General features: G+C 38.1%; 2 protein-coding genes across 11 annotated transcripts in view; one reads left to right on the top strand and one right to left on the bottom strand.

Annotated features, from left to right (window-relative positions):
* Positions 1–1,399, bottom strand: part of LOC100890602 (E3 ubiquitin-protein ligase CBL-B-B) — a 36,366-nt gene extending 34,967 nt beyond the window's left edge. For all 6 annotated transcript variants that reach the window (XR_004062782.1, XM_030978310.1, XM_030978312.1 and 3 more), the window contains exon 1: positions 695–1,399. Coding sequence is in view for 5 of the 6 variants with exons in the window: in XM_030978310.1 (XP_030834170.1) it covers positions 695–1,206 (512 nt within the window). In the remaining variant the exon portion in view is untranslated. The remainder of the gene's footprint in view (positions 1–694) is intronic.
* Positions 1,400–1,516: 117 nt separating this feature from the next.
* Positions 1,517–24,329, top strand: part of LOC583019 (TBC1 domain family member 23) — a 28,616-nt gene continuing 5,803 nt past the window's right edge. For all 5 annotated transcript variants that reach the window (XM_030978314.1, XM_030978315.1, XM_030978316.1 and 2 more), the window contains exons 1-12: positions 1,517–1,629; positions 6,550–6,658; positions 7,712–7,817; positions 8,907–9,111; positions 11,031–11,154; positions 11,696–11,820; positions 12,612–12,762; positions 13,304–13,423; positions 21,187–21,282; positions 22,327–22,497; positions 23,206–23,248; positions 24,192–24,301. In XM_030978314.1, coding sequence (XP_030834174.1) covers positions 1,598–1,629; positions 6,550–6,658; positions 7,712–7,817; positions 8,907–9,111; positions 11,031–11,154; positions 11,696–11,820; positions 12,612–12,762; positions 13,304–13,423; positions 21,187–21,282; positions 22,327–22,497; positions 23,206–23,248; positions 24,192–24,301 — 1,392 coding nt within the window. In that variant the 5' untranslated portion in view covers positions 1,517–1,597. The remainder of the gene's footprint in view (positions 1,630–6,549; positions 6,659–7,711; positions 7,818–8,906; positions 9,112–11,030; positions 11,155–11,695; positions 11,821–12,611; positions 12,763–13,303; positions 13,424–21,186; positions 21,283–22,326; positions 22,498–23,205; positions 23,249–24,191; positions 24,302–24,329) is intronic.

Below are 24,329 nucleotides of genomic sequence, written 5' to 3' on the forward strand. Positions count from 1 at the left end.
ATTGAACGTCCTCTTCTTACATGTAGATGTAACCTTCATCAGTTTTTAAGAAGAAAAAAGTAGCATCCCATTAAATATACAAGGAAAGTGATAGTAAAATAAGAGAAGAAATTTCCCACATAATTCAAGATAGAATATCATGACATGACACTTCATAAACATTGTGACTGAGCAAAAAATATGAAACAAATTAAAAACCTATATAAAAGGAAGTGATGTATAGTATGTTGATATAAGGCAATCACTAATTAGGTCTCCTTTCCTTTAAATTTGTCTTAGTTTAGCCATATTACTATTAGCATTGCCCTACACGAAAAGGGTTGTAACACTGCCCATTACATTGAAATACAATGTGATCTGAATTACTGTATTTCGTTTCCGGGTTCTATGTATTGCCATTGCATTGCGTACAGATATCACTACACACATACACACACACAGATTCACAATGCACAATCCTATACGCGCGTACACAATGCCTATGCCTAGCCTGCAGCAGAACTAGAGAGAGATAAACAATGGTATTGAATTCAGACAGCGAGTTTCACCTGACACTTGCTACTGTTCAAAACAGTTGTCAGTTAATTCAAGATTTCTTCAAAATGGATGAATAAAACTAGGTATATTTTTAAGGAAACATATTTCAAATGCACATGAATGTAATGATATTAATAAAATGATAAATTATGAATACCTTGAACCAAAATTTTTCTTCCAAAATTGAGCAGCATCTGCCTTCGTGATGCGGTAGGATTCACCGGCAAAAAGTCCATTTGGGAAGAGAGCCTTCAACTCGGCTAAATTGTGACTAAAAATCAGAGACATTCGGTTAAGTTGCCTTCTACATGTAGAACTCTCATCGTACATTTTCTCCTTATTGTCTTTGAACAGTTGTATTGTCTGTTTAGCCTTTTTGTTGATGTTGTCAACAAAGATTTTGAAGTACTCATTTTCGACAAGGTCGGGCAATTTGTCATCTCCTTCATATTTAGACCAAACTAGTCTGAGATGATGATACGTCTCCGGCAGAATATCCAGAATGAATGGAGGGCTGTTCTTCAGTTTCATTTTGTCGGACTGGCATAATCTCATGACTTTCTCCATGAGTTTCCATGTTCTTTCCAGAGTTTTCTTGTCGACCTTCAAAGCTGGGCGAGGCGGCACCCAAAACTTCATCCATAGTTCACCCAGTCTCCCCGCCGCCATGATCGCACGCACGTTCGGGTAACCTACCCACGGTTTACACGCAAATGAAGACTCCCCTCACCACCTTTCGCGGAAGAGAAAACACATTTCTGCCCAAAACCCGTCCAGGAAAGAGCGGCAATATTGGCGGCGTTTTCGACGTTTAAACAGGGCGATTTGAAAAGAATGTTGTGGTACACGATAGCTGGTGATGATATATGTCCGAATCATTCAGTGCCATTACATGCGAAAAAATATATCCAAAATTAATGACCATTTTATGTCAAGCTTCAAATAATGTCATTCGTGCATACACCGCTTGCCCGTGTTCGTTCGACTTTGCGCAGTCTTACAGTGTGCGAACGCCCCCGGTGTACTTCCGGTGTGAAGACCCTCAACGTCATCGGGTAAAATGGCAGCCTTGGAGAGCGACGATACAAGCTGGTAAGCCAGAAGGAAGGGTTTTAAAAATATCATGCTTATTTATTTTACGATTTCATGTCTCTAACCGTAATTCTTAATGTAACCCTAACTCTGGTTTGAATTTGGTTGTGAATGTAGCCTGTTTTAAGCGTGAATTCGGAGTTTGAATGTGCGTGTAGAATGAATGGGAAGTGGATTGTGTACGGGCGAGTGATTTTCACTTATGAGAATTGCATGCAACGCAATGCAATGCAATGGTGATAGAAAATGGGAGGGGACCGAATGCCGATACAGGCTGTATGCAAGCAAGGCATTTTAATTGAGTGCTCTTTGCATGCATGCAGTGCTGTAAAAAATTAATTGAAATGTTATATAATAATATGTCACCATTTTTGTTTTTGTTGCTATCTACTCATTAAATAAACTGGCCATTATAAAATTTTAAAAGCTTTTCACTGAACTTGAAGTTGAATTGAGCCTTTGAAGTTTGAGTTTGACTTTGAGGGAGTATTTATTTGAAGCTCAAACATTAATTAAAGACATTCAATTCATTTAATAATTAATTAACTGAACTCTTCCTCAGACCAGGCTCAGCTCAGTGCAGTTCCTGTTTTCTTTTCTTGTTGAACTAGATCTAGGGCTTATTTATTCAGATATGGCAATCCAATTATGAAAAAGTCCAAATTTATAAGTGAAACTCACAATTTATGTATTAAACTTATTCATGTTTCTTATCTGTTCCGCAATTAATTTAGCTCTATGAATGATTGTAATACACTCTGTCTAATTCTAAATGAGTTGCTACTAGCTTAGACCGAAAGCTTCAGTCTCTATAATCGTCGATTGTTCCACTGAGACTACGTCTGGCTCCACTAGACCTCCGGTTATAGAGACTGAACGACTGCCTATGCCAGCCTGTGTTGAACTTATTCCGCTAGATTTTAGCCGCTAGGCCCCTCCCACAAACTTGCCACGGCCGTATTGTTATGCCCCCAAAATCCCCCAAAATGTCATTTTACCTCGTTCATTTCCAATTTTAAATTAGGCCTAGGCTATAATACATCGGTTCCACTTACTAACTTGATTGATATAATCCGTTTAATGGTCCTGTAGCGGCTCTTACATTCGCCCTACTTACATTCGCCCTACTTTCATCGTACATATCATGTCTCCAGTATTTTTCCATCACGGTACTTATTTATATTCATTATTCGGACCACGTGTGTTCATTTCCTCCAATCGCGCATCGTGGTTCCGCACTGTTCACCCCGCGTATTTTCAACTCCACGAGGTTTTTCTCCACTCCCGCTTTCACCTTGGTCGAGTCAAGACGTCTCCGCAATTTCCTCTCCAGGCTTTATTCTTCTGTGCCTGTCGTTTCTTCTACGGCACGTCTACTCTTTCCCTGCCGTGTTCATCGGGCTGCAGTCTCCCAGTGGAACGTTATAGTCAGCACCGACATGGCGCCTGACTCTCCGCTGGGAGCTGCTAGTGTCTTCGTTCCGGTAGCTCTTTCCACTCACGAGCTCATCATTTCACCGCAGCTCATCTAAACATTTCTTCATCAAAGTCCGGCGCATCAAACGAGCAACTATTACTACTCAGCACCAGTGCCGGCTTTGCATGTCTACGTTTCTACTCTTTGCCTCCGACATCAAGCGATTCACTGCTTCGTCGTCGAGCGCCACATCTCTTCTCTTCTCTTCTCGCCTGAGAGCTTCAACCACATCTTTATCACGAGCGTCAGCGTCGAGATCCTTCACCGCTCTTCAGCCACGAATACGAAGCTGCATCTCCGCCTTCAAGCCTCCGCACATCATCGCGTGAGCCCCTTCCTTCGTTCTTCTCAACTCTCTTCATCTTCATTGGACTTTCGACGCCATTTCTATTCTGTCGTAAGCTCTATTCATTCAATGTCATTATGTACATCGCATTTATTCATGTTCATTCTCATCCTTAATCATTATGTAATCTTCGTGCAATATTCACATTTTCAAGTCTGCTATATTTGCTTGACTGCACTTTGCAAGTGCATTGTCAGCTTTGTTCAGTACCCAATAAATTAACGAAAAGGGAATACTTTCTTTCATGTATTTTATTGTCAGTGCAACCTTGCTTCCTCGTAGCTAAAATAAAAATAAGAGTTATGTTGTGTGACGAGTGAACACGCTTTCAAATATCCATTCACAATACCTCACACTCATATCTCTAAAGTGGTGACCCCTCGTTTACTTTGAAGCTTGGTTGTACGAATTTATTATTCCCAGACTTTTCGGACTTGGCAATGTTTTATAAAATGTATTCATTCTGGATTATGTATTGAATGTTTTTTATGCTCTTGCATTTATACACGTTTATTCGATGCATACCATGTCAATACTCACTGTTCAATTTTTGGCAACTAAACAGCCGTTCGCATACCATGCTTGTTGTATTACATTCTTTCAACATGACATGCTTGTACATTTCCTAGGCTGTTGTAAATTACTGCATACACTATACAATACATGCACTTTTACATTTTTATCAGCCATTGATTCTTGTGACATTTTGTACTTTGCTCATGTATATCTTTTTCGCCTCTCATCTGTGTATTGCATACACAGCTTCAATTCTGGCAGGGGAGTAATGTAGCGGCTCTTACATTCGCCCTACTTACATTCGCCCTACTTTCATCGTACATATCATGTCTCCAGTATTTTTCCATCACGGTACTTATTTATATTCATTATTCGGACCACGTGTGTTCATTTCCTCCAATCGCGCATCGTGGTTCCGCACTGTTCACCCCGCGTATTTTCAACTCCACGAGGTTTTTCTCCACTCCCGCTTTCACCTTGGTCGAGTCAAGACGTCTCCGCAATTTCCTCTCCAGGCTTTATTCTTCTGTGCCTGTCGTTTCTTCTACGGCACGTCTACTCTTTCCCTGCCGTGTTCATCGGGCTGCAGTCTCCCAGTGGAACGTTATAGTCAGCACCGACATGGCGCCTGACTCTCCGCTGGGAGCTGCTAGTGTCTTCGTTCCGGTAGCTCTTTCCACTCACGAGCTCATCATTTCACCGCAGCTCATCTAAACATTTCTTCATCAAAGTCCGGCGCATCAAACGAGCAACTATTACTACTCAGCACCAGTGCCGGCTTTGCATGTCTACGTTTCTACTCTTTGCCTCCGACATCAAGCGATTCACTGCTTCGTCGTCGAGCGCCACATCTCTTCTCTTCTCTTCTCGCCTGAGAGCTTCAACCACATCTTTATCACGAGCGTCAGCGTCGAGATCCTTCACCGCTCTTCAGCCACGAATACGAAGCTGCATCTCCGCCTTCAAGCCTCCGCACATCATCGCGTGAGCCCCTTCCTTCGTTCTTCTCAACTCTCTTCATCTTCATTGGACTTTCGACGCCATTTCTATTCTGTCGTAAGCTCTATTCATTCAATGTCATTATGTACATCGCATTTATTCATGTTCATTCTCATCCTTAATCATTATGTAATCTTCGTGCAATATTCACATTTTCAAGTCTGCTATATTTGCTTGACTGCACTTTGCAAGTGCATTGTCAGCTTTGTTCAGTACCCAATAAATTAACGAAAAGGGAATACTTTCTTTCATGTATTTTATTGTCAGTGCAACCTTGCTTCCTCGTAGCTAAAATAAAAATAAGAGTTATGTTGTGTGACGAGTGAACACGCTTTCAAATATCCATTCACAATACCTCACACTCATATCTCTAAAGTCCCTTTTAAGGAAATTATCGGTCAAAATCGACATCCATGTTGAAAATCTTGCAAGCCGTGTTAAACTCTCGCTGCCGTCAATCTCATCCCTTGTAGTCTACGCCGAAGGCAAAATGATTATGAAGGAAAAACTGTGATAACGCCATTACGAACGTGTAGATGGCGCACAGTTTTTCCTTCATAATCATTTTGCCTTCGGCGTAGACTAGAAGGGATGAGATTGACGGCAGCGAGAGTTTAACACGGCTTGCAAGATTTTCAACATGGATGTCGATTTTGACCGATAATTTCCTTAAAAGGGACCATTAAACGGATTATATCAATCAAGTTAGTAAGTGGAACCGATGTATTATAGCCTAGGCCTAATTTAAAATTGGAAATGAACGAGGTAAAATGACATTTTGGGGGATTTTGGGGGCATAACAATACGGCCGTGGCAAGTTTGTGGGAGGGGCCTAGCGGCTAAAATCTAGCGGAATAAGTTCAACACAGGCTGGCATAGGCAGTCGTTCTGTCTCTATAACCGGAGGTCTAGTGGAGCCAGACGTAGTCTCAGTGGAACAACCGACGATTATAGAGACTGAAGCTTTCGGTCTACTACTAGCTATGCCTGATAAGCCTGCGGCAAGCTTTTATTAGGTTGTCAAGAGCAATATAAGCCTGATAATGAATAAGAATTATGATCAATAAGTGAGTCTGTTACTTAAAGTAAGTTAACTTAAAGTTGAGTTCAACATGTTCATGTGATTGCATTGTGAAAGAAATGGTGTGAAAAAGTTGATCATGTAGCAATAAGCATGAAGTATTGATGTGTACTGCAAGGTACTGGAATCATCAAAATGATATAAATTTTGGCTGAGTTTTGATAATAGTAACAAGTACTGTATACAGAAAGATATGGAACTATGCAAACATGTGACACAGAAAGATATGGGACTATGCAAACATGTGGCATAAAAAAGTGATCCTCATTTTTAAGCTGTTACATCACTTACAGTGTATGTCATATTTAGAATATGAAGTCATTTGAAGAGCCATGCTTTTCAGGGAACATTTTTGCTCTGATGTTCTTCCACACTTCCATCATAACAATAAAAACGGTCACAATTTATTTGTCACTTCTCCCGAGAACTCAACTTTATCTTTAAGAATGCATTGATCAGTTATTTGCTCATTATTAACATTTGTTGTCGTTGATATGTCAGGCATGCTGAATTGGAAGAAGCTTTGGTAGAGAGCTGTGACTTTGGAACCCTGAGAAACATCTGCAAAGGAAGACAAATACCAAACATCTACCGAGCATCAGCCTGGAAGGTTCGTCTCTTTCCTCTTACTTAGTGGAGTAGCCAGGGGTACATGCACACCCCCCCCCCCCTTCCATCATATGGCTGGGAGAAAGAGAGAGAGATGGAGAGGGAGAGAGAGAGTGAGAGAGAGAGAGAGAAAAAGAGAGAGAGAGAAGGATAGAGAGAGGGGGATGACAACGTGATATTAGGAAATTTTAGATTTACACGACGAGAACGTGGACCGCCACGTGTGACAACCTTTTAAGGTAATGTGACGTCCTTTTAAGGCACTGCCGGGCACGGCCCAGTGCCTTAACACAATGTCACACGCGGCAGTCCACACTCTCGTCGTGTAAATCTAATAGTCCCTATTAAGAATGCAATACGACTTGGTACTTCCATTACCCTCCCTCCCCTTTCTGACCTTTAACCTCTTTCACTTTGTTCACCTAGGCTAGTGGGAACGATAACCCCCTCCCCCTCCCAGTCTCCCCTCAATGACTAAATCAATGCTTTGCTAGTGCTCTTCCGTTTGAGGAATGATTATGATTGAATGGGGTGGGGGGGGGGAATAAATAAGCAATGGGCAGGACTTTAGGTTGCCGATCAGGGGAAGTTTTATCAAAATAAGATTGATTTAAAAGCTTGTTGAAAATCTTTAGGTTGAAAATCTTTAGGTAGAACTGGTTCGATTTTGAAGCAATTATGCATGATTAAGATGTACTTCATTTACAAACTACATGTATGAAGTAGGGGATGTCCACATCTTTGCACCACTCCTATTGTTCTGTTACATGTTTACAACTCACGATGGCGGTCTCCTGCATTCTAAATTACCTCTCTAATTTATTGAAAAATATTTACTGTATATATTTCTTATCTTATTTTTATGCTTCGTACATGTTTATTGTATGATGTAATTGTACATGATTTTCTGTTTAATTACTTTTATAAACATTTTATTCATTGTTTGTATTTGTTATTGTTCGAATGTTTGTACTTGAATTTAAATTTGTATCTTTTTGAACACAGGAATGAAATTAATCAAACAAACAACTCAATTTTTATTTTATTTTGACAGATTTGTCTCAATGTTGCTGGGAAAGCGAACGCCCTGACATCGTTTGATGGAATCTTTGATCTTCCTGAACAAGATATCTTGAGAAAAGACTGCAGAGAATTTATTGGTGAGCCTCTGCCACAATACACCAGTTTACGGCTGTATCAGTGCGCATGCGCAGACAGTTGACCTCGGGTCATTGGCCCTGAAACAAAGCCAATGAGCTGAGGTCAGTGGTATTTATGCGTAAATTAAGATTGCGCCCATGCAAATGATGATGTGCGCGCACAATGCAGCGCGTAGGCAGTGATATCATCATAATTTGCATGGGTGCAATCTCAATTAAGGCATAAATACATGACCTCTAGGTCATTGGCTTTGTTTAAAATGGCGCACACAATCGTAAACTGGTGTATTGCAGTAGTTTATTCTTTGTTTTAGTTTTCTTTTGTTTTGTTACAGCTATAAGTATAAAGAGTGAGCTCTTGAATAGTTGTGTGTTATTTACGGCTTTTATTTTGTCCCGAGATATAGCAATAGGTTGGATTTCAGTTTTAGTTTTATGTTATGTTTAAGGTTACACATCGATATAAACCTTTTTTTAACAGGGTTAAGGTCAGGGCTAGCTATAATTCTACATGTAGGTCTACAGCTGTAGGTTACAGATTTGATTATCGTTTGAAGTTTTCCGATGAGCATTTATCTCCAAAATTTGTGTTGGAGAAGCCTCTTCCATCTTGCCTTTAAAGGTAAAGACCAGTATTGGAAACACCCCAATTTCAAAAAATGAAATGGAAGCTCATATTACCAAGCATGTGAAAGAATATGTTTTGACTAATACATGATGATAAAAAATTTGCAGGGAAACCGCCTACTAATTGATATATTTGGTAAATTAGTTTATCTATTGGTTTGTGAGAGATAAACGCACGTGTCGTGCACGTGTGCGTAGTCCCATATACATCTTTCTGTGTGCAGTGCTTTGACTTTACGAAGACTGGGCAGAATTTCTTATCATTTTGATGATTCCAGAACCTTGCAGTACACACCAATACTTATCTGCTATATGATCAACATTTTTCTGATCGATTCCACAGCATTTCTTTCACAATGCAATCGCATGACCAGAATTTGACTTTATCTTTAAGAAACCGATACATGAAGACCACCTTCCTATGAAGACCACTTTTCTCGTCTCCCTTTTATCCTTGTTTAGATAAGCTTGATAACTCAGAGGAGGAGAAGCTATCACTAGTCAGTGACCTTGAGTCTGTATTGACCTTCTACTGCAAGTCAAAGAATCTTAAGTATGAAGTGGGCAACGGATGGTTGGACATTCTCGGACCCTTGGTGGCGCTGCACATGGACAAGGCTCTTCTATACAACTGCTTCTATGCCATCATGACAAAATACGTTCCAAGGTAAGGTCGTATTTTGATTTATATTTTGGTAATCATAAAGTATTTGCAATATTTTCCTTTTATAATGAATTTGATTTCTCCCAGGCCACCAACTTATTTAAATCTTTCCTCTGCTTCTTCATTTTCATTTATGTTACTCCCACTTGTTCTTCTACTCTTAGTTCTGTAGCTCTCTCATTGATGGTAATATCAATATACTAGTAATTTCTTACACCTTTTAAGGTGTTTTTTTACCTCTTCTCTATCTCCTTCTCCCCCCTTTTTCACCTTTCTCTCTCCTCTATGTTTGTATCTCTCTTTCTCCATCTCTCCTTCTTTCCATCTTTCACTCTTTCTCTTTCTTCTGTATATTTCTCAAGCTTTCCTCTCATCTATATTTTTTTTTCTTGCACTCCTCTCTCTCTCTCTCATCTCTCTCCCTTGCTTCTTCTCTCTTGTATCTGTCTCTCATAATCACAAATCTTCATTCAATATACAAAAATCAAGATTAAAATCATGTATAAATTGATTATCATCAATGTATACATGTTGAGGCATGATACTGCCTGAGAATACAGTGCAAGAGAAGACAGAATACACTGACACATGCAATGTATTCTCTTCAAGTTGAGAACGGCAGTTGAGATCAATCTATGAGTGAAAATGCTGATAGAACAATACAGGGCAGAATACACACAGAGTTACATTGATTCTCCCTACATGGACGACTAGACTGCAATTGAGATGTCTATGTGTGATTCTCAATCTAGAGGTTAATGTATGAGTCATCAACCACATGCATCTGTTGAGAGGTCTTGCCCTTCAGTGTAAGCCACAGCATGCAGCTACTGTACATATGTGATGTTCCGTGTGATCATTATTCAGGCTAGGAATTGTTAAGGGTTTGATTGATAACCTAAACTTTAAATTGGCAACACTGTTATTTAGTTATTTGTATGATTATTCTTTGCAATAATATAACAAAAGATTGTGTATTTGTTTCATAATAAAAAGTCATGTACACTGTACCCTGACTCTCTCCTACAAACTGTAGTACTACTCATGTGATGTTTCGGGCGATCATTATTCAGAATGGCAGGTTATTAGATGTACATGTATGTGCAAAATTAATCAGCTTCTTTTTTTTTTTAATAGCAATACTTATCTTCTTTATATTGATTGCTACATTTTTTTTTGTTATTGTTGCTGGTGTTGTTATAAAGTCATGAGCCTGATAGAAATTAGAGAGAAATTGTATAAGATGCCAACCTATATATGAAAAAAGGTGATTTTACCCCCAAAAATGTTGACCTGTTGCCAATTTTAATGACTTGGAGACTTATTTTTCTTTGAAGAATTCAAGGTGTCAACTGTTAAATGATGACTAATCTAAAACCTGACTGCATGCCCAACCCTAACCCTCTTCCTGATTAAATAAAGCCCAGAGCACAAGTTTTAAAAGCAAATGCCATATCACTCTGCGATTTCCTCGAAATAAGATAAATCTTTTCCATTCCCCTCTTACCTAACCTAAACCACAAACCTACCCCAGCCTTAACCATACATCTTTTGACAAAATAAAGCTTGGAACACATGTTACAGGAGCAAAGCTAGCTTTCAATGCAATCAAAACTGGGCTGACCAGATGAAACGTGATAAAACAGAACTACAAAGTTGTAAACCATCAAGAGACTCCTAATGTATTGCGATACTGGTGAATTAATTCTATTATTACATTTTGTTATTTTCAGTTACCTTGATTGATAACTGAATTTTCTTATATAACTGAAGATATGGCTTATTTATTCAAGACTGAATGAATGCCATGAAACAACTACCGGTACCAACAACAACAACAACAACAACAACAACAACAGGATCAAATGTGGGATAAGCATCTAACATTTCATAATGTTTGTTTTGCTATGTTTTGTTAACAGAGAAACCAATGAGCTGAGTAGAACATATCATCTCTTCCGACTTCTCGTCATGTATCATGAACCAGAGCTGTGCAATTTCCTAGAAACCAGAAAGATCTTCCCTGACTCCTACACTAAACATTGGGTAAGTGAATATACACCTTTTTGGGGGACGTAATGAGCGTTTTATTTATATGACTAATCAATGTGTTTCTTGATTCTAACACCTAATGTGACGAGGTTACTCTTAACCAGAAGCTTTTGAGCTCTGTTAAGGACAGACATTTTCATTTGGATGCATGGATATAAAACATCAGTATTGTGTCAATTGTGATTTAACCTTTTCACATCATAAATCTTTCACAAATATAAGTTTAATTACCTGAATTTGATAGATTGTTAGTCCACTTTCACTATGCAACCTTGCACATGTAAACTCTATGAAGTTGTGCTTCTCGTTAGTGCCTGACCCACTTGTGACGTCTTGCAAGAATTTGAAGTTCTGAGAGGGGTCTTGGAAAATACTTATTGAAGTTTTCAGTTGATATTTACACAACTTTAAAGCAAATGATATGTGTTCTCAATGATATAAGCTTTCCTTACATGTATGATTTGCCCATTTGGGATATTTCTTTGCACAGCTACATGTACTTTAATTGTATTCTTGTTTGTTTTTGTTTCATCAGTTCAATACAGTGTTTGCTGGTAGATGTGGTCTTGAAATCATCCAACCTATGTGGAGTCTTTACTTCCTCCAAGCCGATCCATTCCTACAGTTCTTCTTAGGACTAGTCATACTCGTCAATGCAAAGTAAGGAAAACCTCTCACAATGAGAGTTATTGATCTACACCTTAGGTGTATTTGATTGAAATAAAAATTGAAAATTTTAAATTGGGTATCTACATGTATTGTCCATTTGGAGATTTTCTTTTCACTGTTATAATTTTACAAATCAATTGACGCCAAAAAGCTGATCCATTCCTACAGTTCTTTTTAGGACTAGTCACACTCGTCAATGCAAAAAAAGGAAAACCTCTGTTAAATGAGAGAGTTATTGATCTACACCGTAGGTTTATTTGATGAGGATGAAAATTGAAAATTGGAAATTAAGTATCTATTGTGCATTTGGAGATTGGCTTTTCACTGGTATAATTTTACAAATCAATTTACGCCAAAAAGCCGATCTATTCCTACAGTATTTTGGGGACTAGTCATACTCTGACAAATCAGAATTGTTGTGAAAGTTTGAATTAAATCGAAAAAGTGTTGAATAAAGTTTCAAGTTTTGTAAGGACCCCAATACATGTCAGGTCACGTAGAGCCCTGCATCAAACTGAAGTACTGTTTTTATGTTTCCTAGCTGGAATTTTGTTTATTACCCTCCATATAAGTTGGGGCTACAAAATTATTGGATTATAGAAAAAAAAATCAGAATCTGATAGAAAGCCTATTTCCAATGGGTTCTTGGTAAACAAGACATGTTATTTGTATTTTTTGTTGTTGCAGGGAGCACATCAGTAGTACTTGTAGTAGTGGTAGTAGTGTTGTTTATTATCATTATTTGATATGTGTTTTTATTGTTATTGTTATTATCATTCTAGAGAGCACATCATGGGGATGACAGAGTCTAGTAGAGATGAGCTGATTGATTGTCTAGCCATGTTCCCTAGCCAGCTTGAAGAAGATGATGTAGAAGACTTCTTCAGCCTAGCTCAATACTACGCATCCAAAACACCACAGTCATTCAGAAGAGTAAGTGATATGTTTCTTCCATATATGCCTTCAAGGGGGATTCCCCCCATTCTGTATCATTTACATGTGATATGATTTATATCATCTTCATGTATCTGTGTGTCTCTCTGCATGTATCTTTTCATTAAATTTCTCTCTCATTCTCTTTGTCTCTCTCCTTATTTCCCTCTCTCTCTCTCTTCCCCTTTCTCTTTCTCTCTTTCTCTCTTCCCCTCTCTCTCTTTCTCTCTTCCTCTCTACCTCTTTCTCTCTCTCCCTCTCTCTCTCCCCCTCTCTCCCTCTTTCTCTGTCTCTCTCTCTCTCCCTCCTTCTCTCTCTCTCTCTCTCTCTCTCCTTATGCCTCTTTTCTGTTTTTTTCTTTCCCCTCGCCTCCCTTTCTTCAAAAGAGTACCCCTTTCATATAAAGCATCTCGTACATGATGATTTTTAATGAGAAAAGGCTTAGTACATTATGTCAGTTATCAATCTGTCAACAATGAATGTCACCCCATTTTAGTACATGCTTGTATAAAAGGATGCATGATCATTTGTTGTATTACAGGAGTACCAATCTCTATTTGGAGCTAACTTTGCCAGTCCCAAGGAAGCCAGTGAAGGACCTAGCGCTCTCTGTCTTCTGGTCAACCCATCAGAACTCCTACAAGCAGTAACACAAGGACCGGTGAGTATTCATAACACACTCATTAAGCAATGGTACACTTAAAGACAAAGTTGAGTTCTGGTCATGTGATTGCATTCTGAAAGAAACGGTGTGGAATCATTTTTTCTCATTTCATTTTAAAATCGATCAGTAAAGGTTGATCATCTAGCATAAAATAGTCCGGCAGCCAAATCCAGATTATTGGCCTAACCTTGTTTTATGGTCTATAGTTTTTTTTTCAATGGATTTTGATTGCTTAGACCTTCTATTTCAAGAATCCGATTGCTGACACTCTGTCAGCCTTGAGCAATTTAAGATATATGACGTCATACAAAATGGCCGCCAAAGTACATGATTTTCCTTTAAAAATGAATAATAAATATATAATAAGGATTTTTTCTACAATTTTTGGCAGCCAAATGTCTGTATCTCTCTAGGACCATCACTAAAAATATGTTTCGTGGTGTTGCATGGCCAGAGATGACCAGCTTATTTGCATATTTTGAAATAGCGCCCTCTATAAACATATTAATTTGAATAAAATATGTGTGCCAGCCAAATGCCAATTTCTTAAATCTATGTCACGTTGAAATCATATTAAATGCTTTTTTGGGGAAACAATTGCAGTTGTGCTGCATTAATCTTTTATCGTGTTTGGTACAAATTTAGATAGGATAGGTGTGGGGAATGGAAGACCCTTAAGCACATTTGCATAATTTACATAAACATGAACAATGTTACACATACAGACATTTTTGTATTCTCTTGAGTATTTTTTCTCTTTATTTGGTAACAAAATTGTGGTGATGATGTAACTGATTAATAAGATAACAATGATTAATGACGTCATCACCAAAGGTCTCTCATTACCTACATGTGTAGGTAATAAGGGACAGTTACAAATCAAGACATTTTAAATACAATTTGTATTGAAAATGGGATTGTTATAGTTAGTTCAAACACTTTTTGAAAGATATACATGCAGCCAATGAACTTACTGTAATTTTGAAACGATTTTAAAACAATGGGGCCCAAAATATTTCTGTAGTTTTTTGTTTACAGTAATAAAGATGCTCTCAAATATGTTAAAATACTTTCAGAATAATGTTCTGGCAATATGACTTTTACATTTATCAAACTCACAACATAGAAACAACTTCTTAAAATTAAATGCATTCAAATTAGAATGGTGACACGTACAACCAAATATGTTTCATGATAGTGCCTTTCAACATGAAATGGACAACTGGGGAGAAGCAGGCCCCCATCTTGGACCTGGTGTCCCCCATTACCTACATACATTTCTGATCAGACACCATTCATAATGTGAATTGCAACACCCATTCACAACCCAGGTCGAAATTCCATTAGGATCCGATCCTATTGGACCATCAGAAACCATTAGAGCTATTGGTGTCTAATGGTTTCAATAGGGAAAGTGAAATGATGGACCCACAGAAACCATTAGAAAATATTTATTGGACCAACAGAAACCATTAGAAAATATCTATTGGACCAACAGAAACCATTAGAAAATATCTATTGGACCAACACAAACCCACAGAAAGAAATGCTGATGGACCAACAGAAAGTTTCTATTGGACCAGCATCCACCCATGTCTTCTATAGGTTTCTGTTGGTCCATTAGATATTTTCTATGGGTTCCTGTTGGTCCACTAGAGATCTTTCTATGGGTTTCTAATGGTCCCATATTCTGAATTCCCTGTTGAAACCAATAGTCCAATGGCTTCTATTGGTAAATCAATAATGATAAATCAAAATCGATTTTAGCAACTGTCCACCGAAAAAAGTATATTCTAATCTCAATTGCATTAACTCCATCACATAGATCACTTGAAGTGAGTTTAAGAATATCCTTTATTTCAACTGAAGGCTTGTACTATTCTATATAATAAACATACATGAATTGTTTCTTGGTTAGTATTTTATAGTAATCATTATAATCAATATATCTATTGCTAAAACATGAATGAAATTGTAACATGATTAAACAAATAATCTATTGGTCATTAGTTGCCGAAAGAAAATAAAAATCACAAAATTGATGTACATTGTCATAAGTTGCTTAACAAATTATGATAAATGTAATTTTCTGTGAACACGTATAAAGTAATCATGAATATGCATGAGATAGATTTAGCTGTTGGTTTCTATTGGTTTCTATTGGACCTATTGGTTTCTATTGGTCCCATTGGGTTCTATTGGTCTCATTGGTTTTCTATTGGTCCTATCGGTCCTATTGGTCCTATTGGTCTTATCGGTTATATTGGTTTCTATTGGTCTTATTGGTTTCTATTGGTCCTATTGGTTTCTATTGGTCCTATTGGTCCTATTGGTTTCTATTGGTCTTATTGGTTTCTATTGGTCCTATTGGTTTCTATTGGTCCTATTGGTTTCTATCTCTATTGGTTTCTATGGGTGCTATTGGTTTCTATTGGTTTCTGATGGTTTGAATGGTCTCTATTGGATTCAATTCTATGGGTCCAACAGAAACTAATAGACTCCAACAGAAACCATTAGAGACCAATAGAATTTTTCTAATGGTCTCTATTGGTCTCTATGGGATTTTCGACCTGGGAACACACGGTGGCCATAAGCTTTCTGTGATGGTCGGCACATTTCATAAACTTCCTTTTAAACTATTTTTTTTAAGAGCCACCCCTAAATATCTGCATACACCACAACATTCAGTGAAAATTGTGTTTTTATATCAGAGCAAAATTTTACGATCAAAATTGCTTATCTTGGTCAATTTTGCCAATTTTCTCGTAGAGAGAACGCACTATAGTCTTCGAAATGAATTGGATATATGCAGTAGTGTTGTTGAAGGCCACATATGTCGCTATATCAATATTGGAGCCAACACGGACAGACAGTGATGGGTTCAAGCTTGGTGGTCTCCAATTCCCTACACCTACCCTACATATGTCAAGAAAAAAAAAATGGCTATGAAAGAATTTATTTTTCAACAAATCGGTGAGAAGTGGTTTTACGGCACACATTATTATTCAATTAATAGACTTTATTTAAACCAGCATTGCTCCAACGTCAGTGAATGTGGATAAAGCAGTTGACATCTATACTAGACAGATGCATGATTTTCAAAAGAAATTACCTGGTGGATTCTATGTCACAATTTCCAAGAATGTTCAAACCGTGGCAGCCATGAAGAAGTCAATGTTGGGGTACGAAAGTCTATGAAAAGTTGATCTACTCCAGAGTAATAGGACTGCAGACAAGTTCAAGAGAGGTCAATGTCAAGGACATTTTGTCATAAGAGCTTTCATCAGTCCCAACAGCACTTTTTGATGATTCTGGAAACGAGCACTCCCATGTCAAAGACGGACTTATAGAATTTGACAAAAGTTGAGATGTCAGCCAGGCATGAGACACTGGAACAACCTTGTACAGTCATTGATGGTTGTGCTCTGCTGTGGATGAAAATATGATGATGTTTGCTTGGTGTTTGACAGATCCGAGAGCATTTAGAGGTCATAACGGGTCGAGAGTCTTCCAACTGAGTCCCGCGTCACTGCTGCCCTCCAAGAAACTATATATTACTGTTCGTCGTCGTCGTTGTCATATAGAACATGGCTCACCCTTGTGACCCGTTTGATGAGACCTTTTGATCGGCATCTGTCTCCTGAAATCCGGTAGAGTGTCTTTAGTATTTAGAGGGTGGCTAGTGATTTCCCTAAGGTCGTCAGTCCATCTGAGCTTGAGTCTTCCCTTGTTACGTGTTTCTTCAAAGGTACCTTGAATGATAATTTGTCAAGGTTGTCTCCTGATCTTCTGCTAACGTGACCAAACTATTGTAGCTTGTACTTGTCAATCCTGGTAGCAAGTGGCGGTTGATCTCCGATGATGGACATTAATTGTGTCCATTGGTGTTGTAATCTCTTCATGATATCCCAAGTAGCTTCCTCCAACACCACATTTGAAAGGCAGATATTGCCGAGCTTCCACCTTCCTTGACAATCATTGACCCAAGAACATTATATAAACTTGTCCACTTGATCAACTTCTTCTCCATCAACCACCATGCTCTGTTGCATGTAATTAATTTCCACCAATCATGATCTTGGTCTTTTTCACATTGAGGTAGGGTCCAAATTATTCACTTGCATCCTTCACTCTTTTTTAAGGAGTTCTAGTAGTTCTTCTGATGTTCTTGTTATAAGTGTTGTCAGTGGCATACTGAGCAAAAACACTTAGAGGGGCAGAAAAAAACAATCTGCATCACCACCACTCATACATGTTACATGCAGGCCCCGCGGAACTTTTTTTTTAAAGCGGGGTGGGGGGGGGGTTGAAGTATTTACGATCAGGAAGAGAGGAGCGCAAATAGGCGGGGTGTTCAAAGGGCACAGCCCCCGGAAGCTCAAGGGTTTCAGGCATTTATTAACTGTAAGATGAACATATTTTGATACCTCATTTCACCTCGGGTCACTTTCTTTCTTTCTTTCTAGTTCTCTTTAACATACTTTATACAAAAAGTGAGGGGGGCTCGAGTCCCGTGAGCACCGCTGTTCTGCGGACCCTGACATGTAGGCTTTTAAATAAGCATATTTTTTGCTTGACTGTGGATTTAGGATTTGTCATTTTCCAACATACGCTTAACAAATAATAATTTACTAAAAAGTGAGAAAAAACCCATGAAAATCATGTTATTTCAGCAACATTTGTAAATTACTGGTATCGAATATATACAAAAAAACAGTTTGAATTTTGTTTGGGGGTTCAACTGTCCCCAACCCCCCCCATACCCTTCCCCATTAATACGCCAGAGAGTGTTGTATTGTCGGCGTATCTTAGGTTGGTGATCGTTCGTCCACCAACAGAAACTTGACCATAAAATGCCTTTCTCATGATGAATTCAGCATAGATGTTGAAAATTTATAGTGATAGGTTGCAGCCTTGACGGACAACCTGACCAATAGTGAATCTTTCGGTGTCGCCATTCTCTGCTCTTACTGTTGCTTCTTGGTATTGGTAGAGCGACTGGATGAGTTGAATTATATGTGCTGGAAAGCACATCTAGCTCATAATCTTCCATAGGCGTTTATGTTGTACGCAGTCAAAAGCTTTGGAAAGATCAATAAAGCTAGGGAGAGAAGTTGTTGAAACGTGTCTCTTGTGTTGCTAACTTCACTATCTTTTCATGACAACAAACTACAGTTGATCGACATCATAATTATATGCGCGAGTCTGCAGGATGATTGGGTGCTCAGAAAAAGGCAAAAGCACAAGCAGGCCTTTACCGTCAAGATGAGGTTCTTGTTGAAGTGATTCCAGGCAGTGATGTCATGCCAAGGAAAGTTCTGTCCACAACTTAGTTATGATGAAGCAGGCAACATCAAAGAACAGCAAGCGATTGGAATTGATGCTAATGAGAAGATGTATGTTAGGGTCCTAGTGGATGACACAGACGTCTACGTACTACTTTTGCATCATTATCTACATGACGGACTTATAAAACGCCAATGACCATGGAGACGCCCCTTCACAAATCGAACTGTTATTGATGTTCCTGCCAATGTAGACAAGTTAGGAGATATCATTCCATCGATGTTGGCAGGACATGCGTTGACGGGATGCGACACTCTTGGGGCATGCTTTGGCATTGGATAGCCTGTACAATGCTGAAAGTGATGAAGCAGAAGATTCGACTCCCTTAGGACTGAGTTGGCAATGTTGATGCAGCATGGTCATATGTCATCACTCAACCTACTCAATGCTTTGCTTCATGTTATGGACAGTCAACAACCAATTTATGTCAGAGGCTCGTATCAACGTGTGGCTATCAAGGGTCCGAAGACTAGGAGATCCAAATACCCCCAAACCTTGCCTCACTACCTCAAACTACTGAAGCGTTTGTAGAAAATGTTAAGAGAACTCATTTGCAAACATGCGTGTGGAAGCACGCATTACAGTCACGACCTTACTTTGCAGAATTAAGTGTTAAATGACACCCTCTTCCGCATGGAATATTTTAGGGTTCCCAACACTTTAGAGGGCTTTTAAACAAATTTCAAGATTTTGAAGCAAACTTATAAACGGATATAGTCCTGTATCGTAGTGGTAGTTCGTAATTTTTAGGTTAATTTAAAAGAATCTAGTACCTTAGAATACAAATCTAGTTTCTTAACGCTATCCCTGAAAATGGGCATTTATCACCATATGCCACCTCATATCTATGGGACAGAGAGCATGAAATTCAACCGTGTTTTCTTCGAGTATCAAATTACAAAATAAAAATAAATGTGCAGCACAATCTTTACTCACTGTATCCAGTGCATCTGACTCATGACATATGATAATCTCATGTTAGAAATTGGTATTTGGCCATCATTTTGACCTATGCAAGTTAATGTGTCTATAGAGGGCGCCATTCCGAATTATGCAAATTTGCATATCATTTGTGATCATACAGCATCGCAATTTTTATTTAGTGATGATTCTAGAAAAAAATCAAGATATTTGACTGCCATTTAATGTAGTAAAATGCTGTTAAAACCTTTTATATCATTAATTTTGGTTAAAAAGGGGATTTTGGCGGCCATTTTGTATGACGTCACATATCTCAAATTGCTCAATGCTGACAGAGTGTCAGCAATCGAATTCTTCAAATTGATGGTCTAAGGAACTATAATCCGAAGAAAAAAAAACTATAGACCCTAAAACAAGGTATATCGAGATGGCTGCCGGACTAAAAGTTCTGGAATCAAGAAATTTGGCCCAGTCTTGGTAAAGTTACAAGCACTGTACACAGAAAAATGTATATGGGTCTACACGAAAATGTAGCATAAAAATCTGTCCCAATTTTTATGTTGTTACATGCCATATTTAGAATATGAAAGCATTTGAAGAGCCATGCTTTTCAGGGAACATTTTTTGATCTGATGTTCTTCCACACTTGCATAATACCAATAATAATGCTTACAAATAATTTTTCACCTCTTCCCAGGACTCAACCTTCTCTTTAAGTTATTGTTATTGTCATGATGGAAAATTCTCACTGAATCAAATGAAACTGATACTGATATAATCAAGATTACAGAGAAATGATACTCGCTTAATGACTGGAAGAAAAAATATAGTTGCTAAGTAACGAACAATGGAAGATAAAGCAATTGTCTCCTTTGATCTTACTGTACTAGTCTGGCAAACCCATTAGAACTTCTCCAAGCAGTCATACAAGGGCCTGTGAGTATTTATCTATAAACACATTCTTTAGGTCTTTGGACAGTTCAGAAATTCCTTATATTGCCATGTACTATGTCGAGTTAATGGCCACACATGTCTTAACATTATTTTTTTTAATTTTTTTTATGCCATGAAGAAACCGTGTCTGAAGCTAAAGACTAAGTATAGCTAGAGGCACTGGAATTGGTTTCTCTTATTTTTGAGCAAGCCTAACTTATTTCCCCCGAAATTTACCAAAATAATCTAAGATATTAGCATATCCGATCAATTCATCAAATTAATATCCCTATTAAAGCTCAAATAAGACCATATAGATATGCTTGAAATGACACATTTAGTGTCAATTTGTGTTTGGAAATTCTATTCAGTATCTAAATGACCAATACCCTGGGCTTACTCTGTTATTAATTTACGTTTATTCCACCTACGCTTAAACGTTATTCACCAGAATTTTTTTTCTTTGAAGATTGCATTGTCACTTTGCTCCTACCATACAACTGATTTATTATTGGTCCTGGTATGATGGAACTCTGATATGTATCTGTTTTATTTGACAGGGCGATGGCATTAGTTACTTTGTGGTCGATTGTCGGCCTGCTGATCAATACAATAGAAGTCATCTAGCCACAGCATTCCATCTTGATGCGAACCTGGTAAGCATATTGGACACATGGGCCCCGTTTCATAAAACTTGTTATCAATCATATGTTACAATATCTGTTGTAAGCTACTGAAATTGTAGCGTTTGATTGGCTGAGAGCAGATTTGTCATAGAAAGTTAGCTTTTGTTATTGATGACAAGTTTTACGAAACATGGCCCTTCTCCTTACTTTAAGCTAACCAAAATCTGATGGCAACCCTTAACCTAACATTGTGTTTCTGACAAAATCAGTTTCAGAACGAATGTCAGATCATCCATGCAATGTTTGAGAGAATAGTGAAGTATGATGATGTAATACAGACATTTACCTCCCTCAAATGTCGTTTATAGATTTAGATGTTACAGCAACCGGCAGAGTTTGTTGTAAAAGCTCTTTTCTACACCTATTGAATCACACATTTTCTTGATTCAGCTAATTCTTATGAACTAAACAGATAGCAACAAGGTTTATGTAGATGATAATAATGATGGTGGTGATGATAAAATATTTATGTGGAGGCGCGATAGCTCATCGGTAGAGCAGAAGTCTCATAGCCTGGAGGTCCTGGGTTGGAAACAAAGTCAATGCACTTGTACCCTTTGGTAAAGCATAAATCCTCATTACCAAGTCTTTTGGAGAGGACTTAAAGCCATCAGACCCCTGGTTGTTAACTTACAAGCATATACATGCTTTTTTAGGAGTTGGGTAAAACAATCATAGATCGTCATCATCATCATCATCATGTGTATCCATTTATTAAGTTTATGCATTCTCATCAATAAGTTGCTGTTTTTGTCTGTTATTAATCTGATTATGTATAATATATTTTAGGCATCCACTGCTGCATTTCCTGGAGTCGGAAGAAATGACTTATGGGTTATAGGAATTTCACATTCCTTTTTTTCTTCAAGGCAACTTCGAGAGGAGCAGCAGGGGAAGCACATTTTACTCTTTCATACTATGTTTCCAACATATATGTGCCATTCTATTGTACCTTCTATTGTATGTTTGAAATGCCAAATAAATAATAATAAAAATGATAATTACTCCCTATAGATGTTACAGCAGCCAGCAGAGTTTGCCAGCACGGTGAAGGCCCTTCTCTCCGCCCAGCAGCAGTCTATCACAGCGGGTTCTCAAGCCGCTGGAGAGCATCTTTGTTTTATGGGGACGGGAAGAGAAGAGGAAGATCAATATCTCCATATGATCATCGCCAACTTCTTACAGGTGAGTCAACAAAATATATGTGAGGAGAAGTCTTCAGTTTCAAGATTGGATTTTTTAGAGTATTACACACTTTTGATACCAAATGTTTACCATCATGACCAACCAGAGTATCACAGAGCGTGAAAAATTGCTTCAATGTGTGCGGCAAAAATTAACATTCTCAGTATTTTATATGAATTGTTTATACATGAATATTTGAGTAATGGATAAGTGTGTATTCTGAAAACATTTGAGTTATAGATAGATATATATATATATATATATACAGTGTGACCCAGAAAAAACAAAACTGAGAATTATCAATATTTTATCATAGCTTAATCACAATTATAATTAATAATTGACACATATTTGTAAAGCTTACATCCTCCTCTTTCATTTGATGCAACTCATATGATGTATATTTCACGCATGAGTAATTAAAAGCAATTTGAAGGAAGGAAACCAAAAAGTCATTTGGCGGGCGGTATCTGAATTTCAAAGAAAAATTTACATTTCTAGAAAGTTCATTTTCTGCTCTTTCATATGACACCTCGTTCAGGATATGGTGGAGGGGGGAATACACCCATCTGTCTGAGGGAGCACCAAAATAACCCAGCCTTGTTAGGGTAAAACAAAATCCATGCTAAAAATCAATCAAGTCGAGAAAGTGTTAGATTTCTGTGAGATTATTAATCTTTGTGTGTCCTTATGTTTGTGTTCTTGCAGAGGAAAATCCAGTCAGTTAGTATGGCTGCGGGAGGCTACACAGGTGAGTAATTAATGATCATTTCTGGGGAGTGTTTCACAAAGGCTAAGATCAACTTTAAGTTAGACTTAACCATGACAAGCCATTCATGCCACTGGTTGCTCTCACTATTGGTCTCTCAATTATGATCTTTACATACTATTCTTTCCTTCAATAATGATCTATCAAAAAATATAAATTCTGTAGATTTGTGACCACGATTTAAACGTCCCTTCAGATACCAATGCAAGTAAATGGTGAGAGAAAACAGTGGCATGAACAGCCTGCCATAGTTAAATCCAACTCAAAGTTGATCTTAGTCTTTGTGAAACACCCCCCTGGTCATAATAAATTAGTTGTACCCTTCATTTCTCACCTGCATAGTGGTACTAGTTTTGAGTACCGTAGTATGTCAGTTTACCACAATTTTAAAACTTGCTTTAAAGCGGGACTGCACTACTTATAGCTACTTGCGCACTCTATATATCAAACCACGCCTAATCAGTTCCTGTTGGTCCCCCATGGTCCCCTTTTTCTTATATTAATTGAGAGCTGAGTTGTGATGAGTGACCAGGCAGGGAGGTCTAATCCCTCCTGGCCAAACTAGTGCAGATAACGACATTGAAGTGAATATTCTCAGAATCATTTTCAATCAGTTTTCAAGAACTCTGGAAAGTAAGTGAGGAATGTAAATTTATTAATTGCTGAGCATCATCATATGCACAGAAGGAGGGGATTACAGCAAGGGACCTTTTATGTTATATGTGTGTAAATGGGGTTTTACAGACCTGTAGCAATCAGACGTGACTTTATAGTCTCAAACCACGGTTTGCTGAGTTAGACCTAGTGAACGTGCTGCTAGCCCAACTCACATCTCACGTAAATATTTTTAAATTTATCTTAAACTGCCTCATCCGCAAACCATATTAATATCTGTTTTTGTTCCGCACTTTTATTTTTAAATCAGCATTACTGAAGCTAGTAGAGAAGGAATTGACATCAGGAATGATAGACCCAGCCATTCTGAAATCTGTTATCATTACACAACCTGAGAGTGCCAGCTCTGACGATAGTGGGGTGAGTTTACTTTCTATATGGGTATACA

The sequence above is a fragment of the Strongylocentrotus purpuratus genome, unplaced genomic scaffold (assembly GCF_000002235.5).
Source record: "Strongylocentrotus purpuratus isolate Spur 01 unplaced genomic scaffold, Spur_5.0 spur5_scaffold_1, whole genome shotgun sequence".
Taxonomy (NCBI): Eukaryota; Metazoa; Echinodermata; class Echinoidea; order Camarodonta; family Strongylocentrotidae; genus Strongylocentrotus; species Strongylocentrotus purpuratus.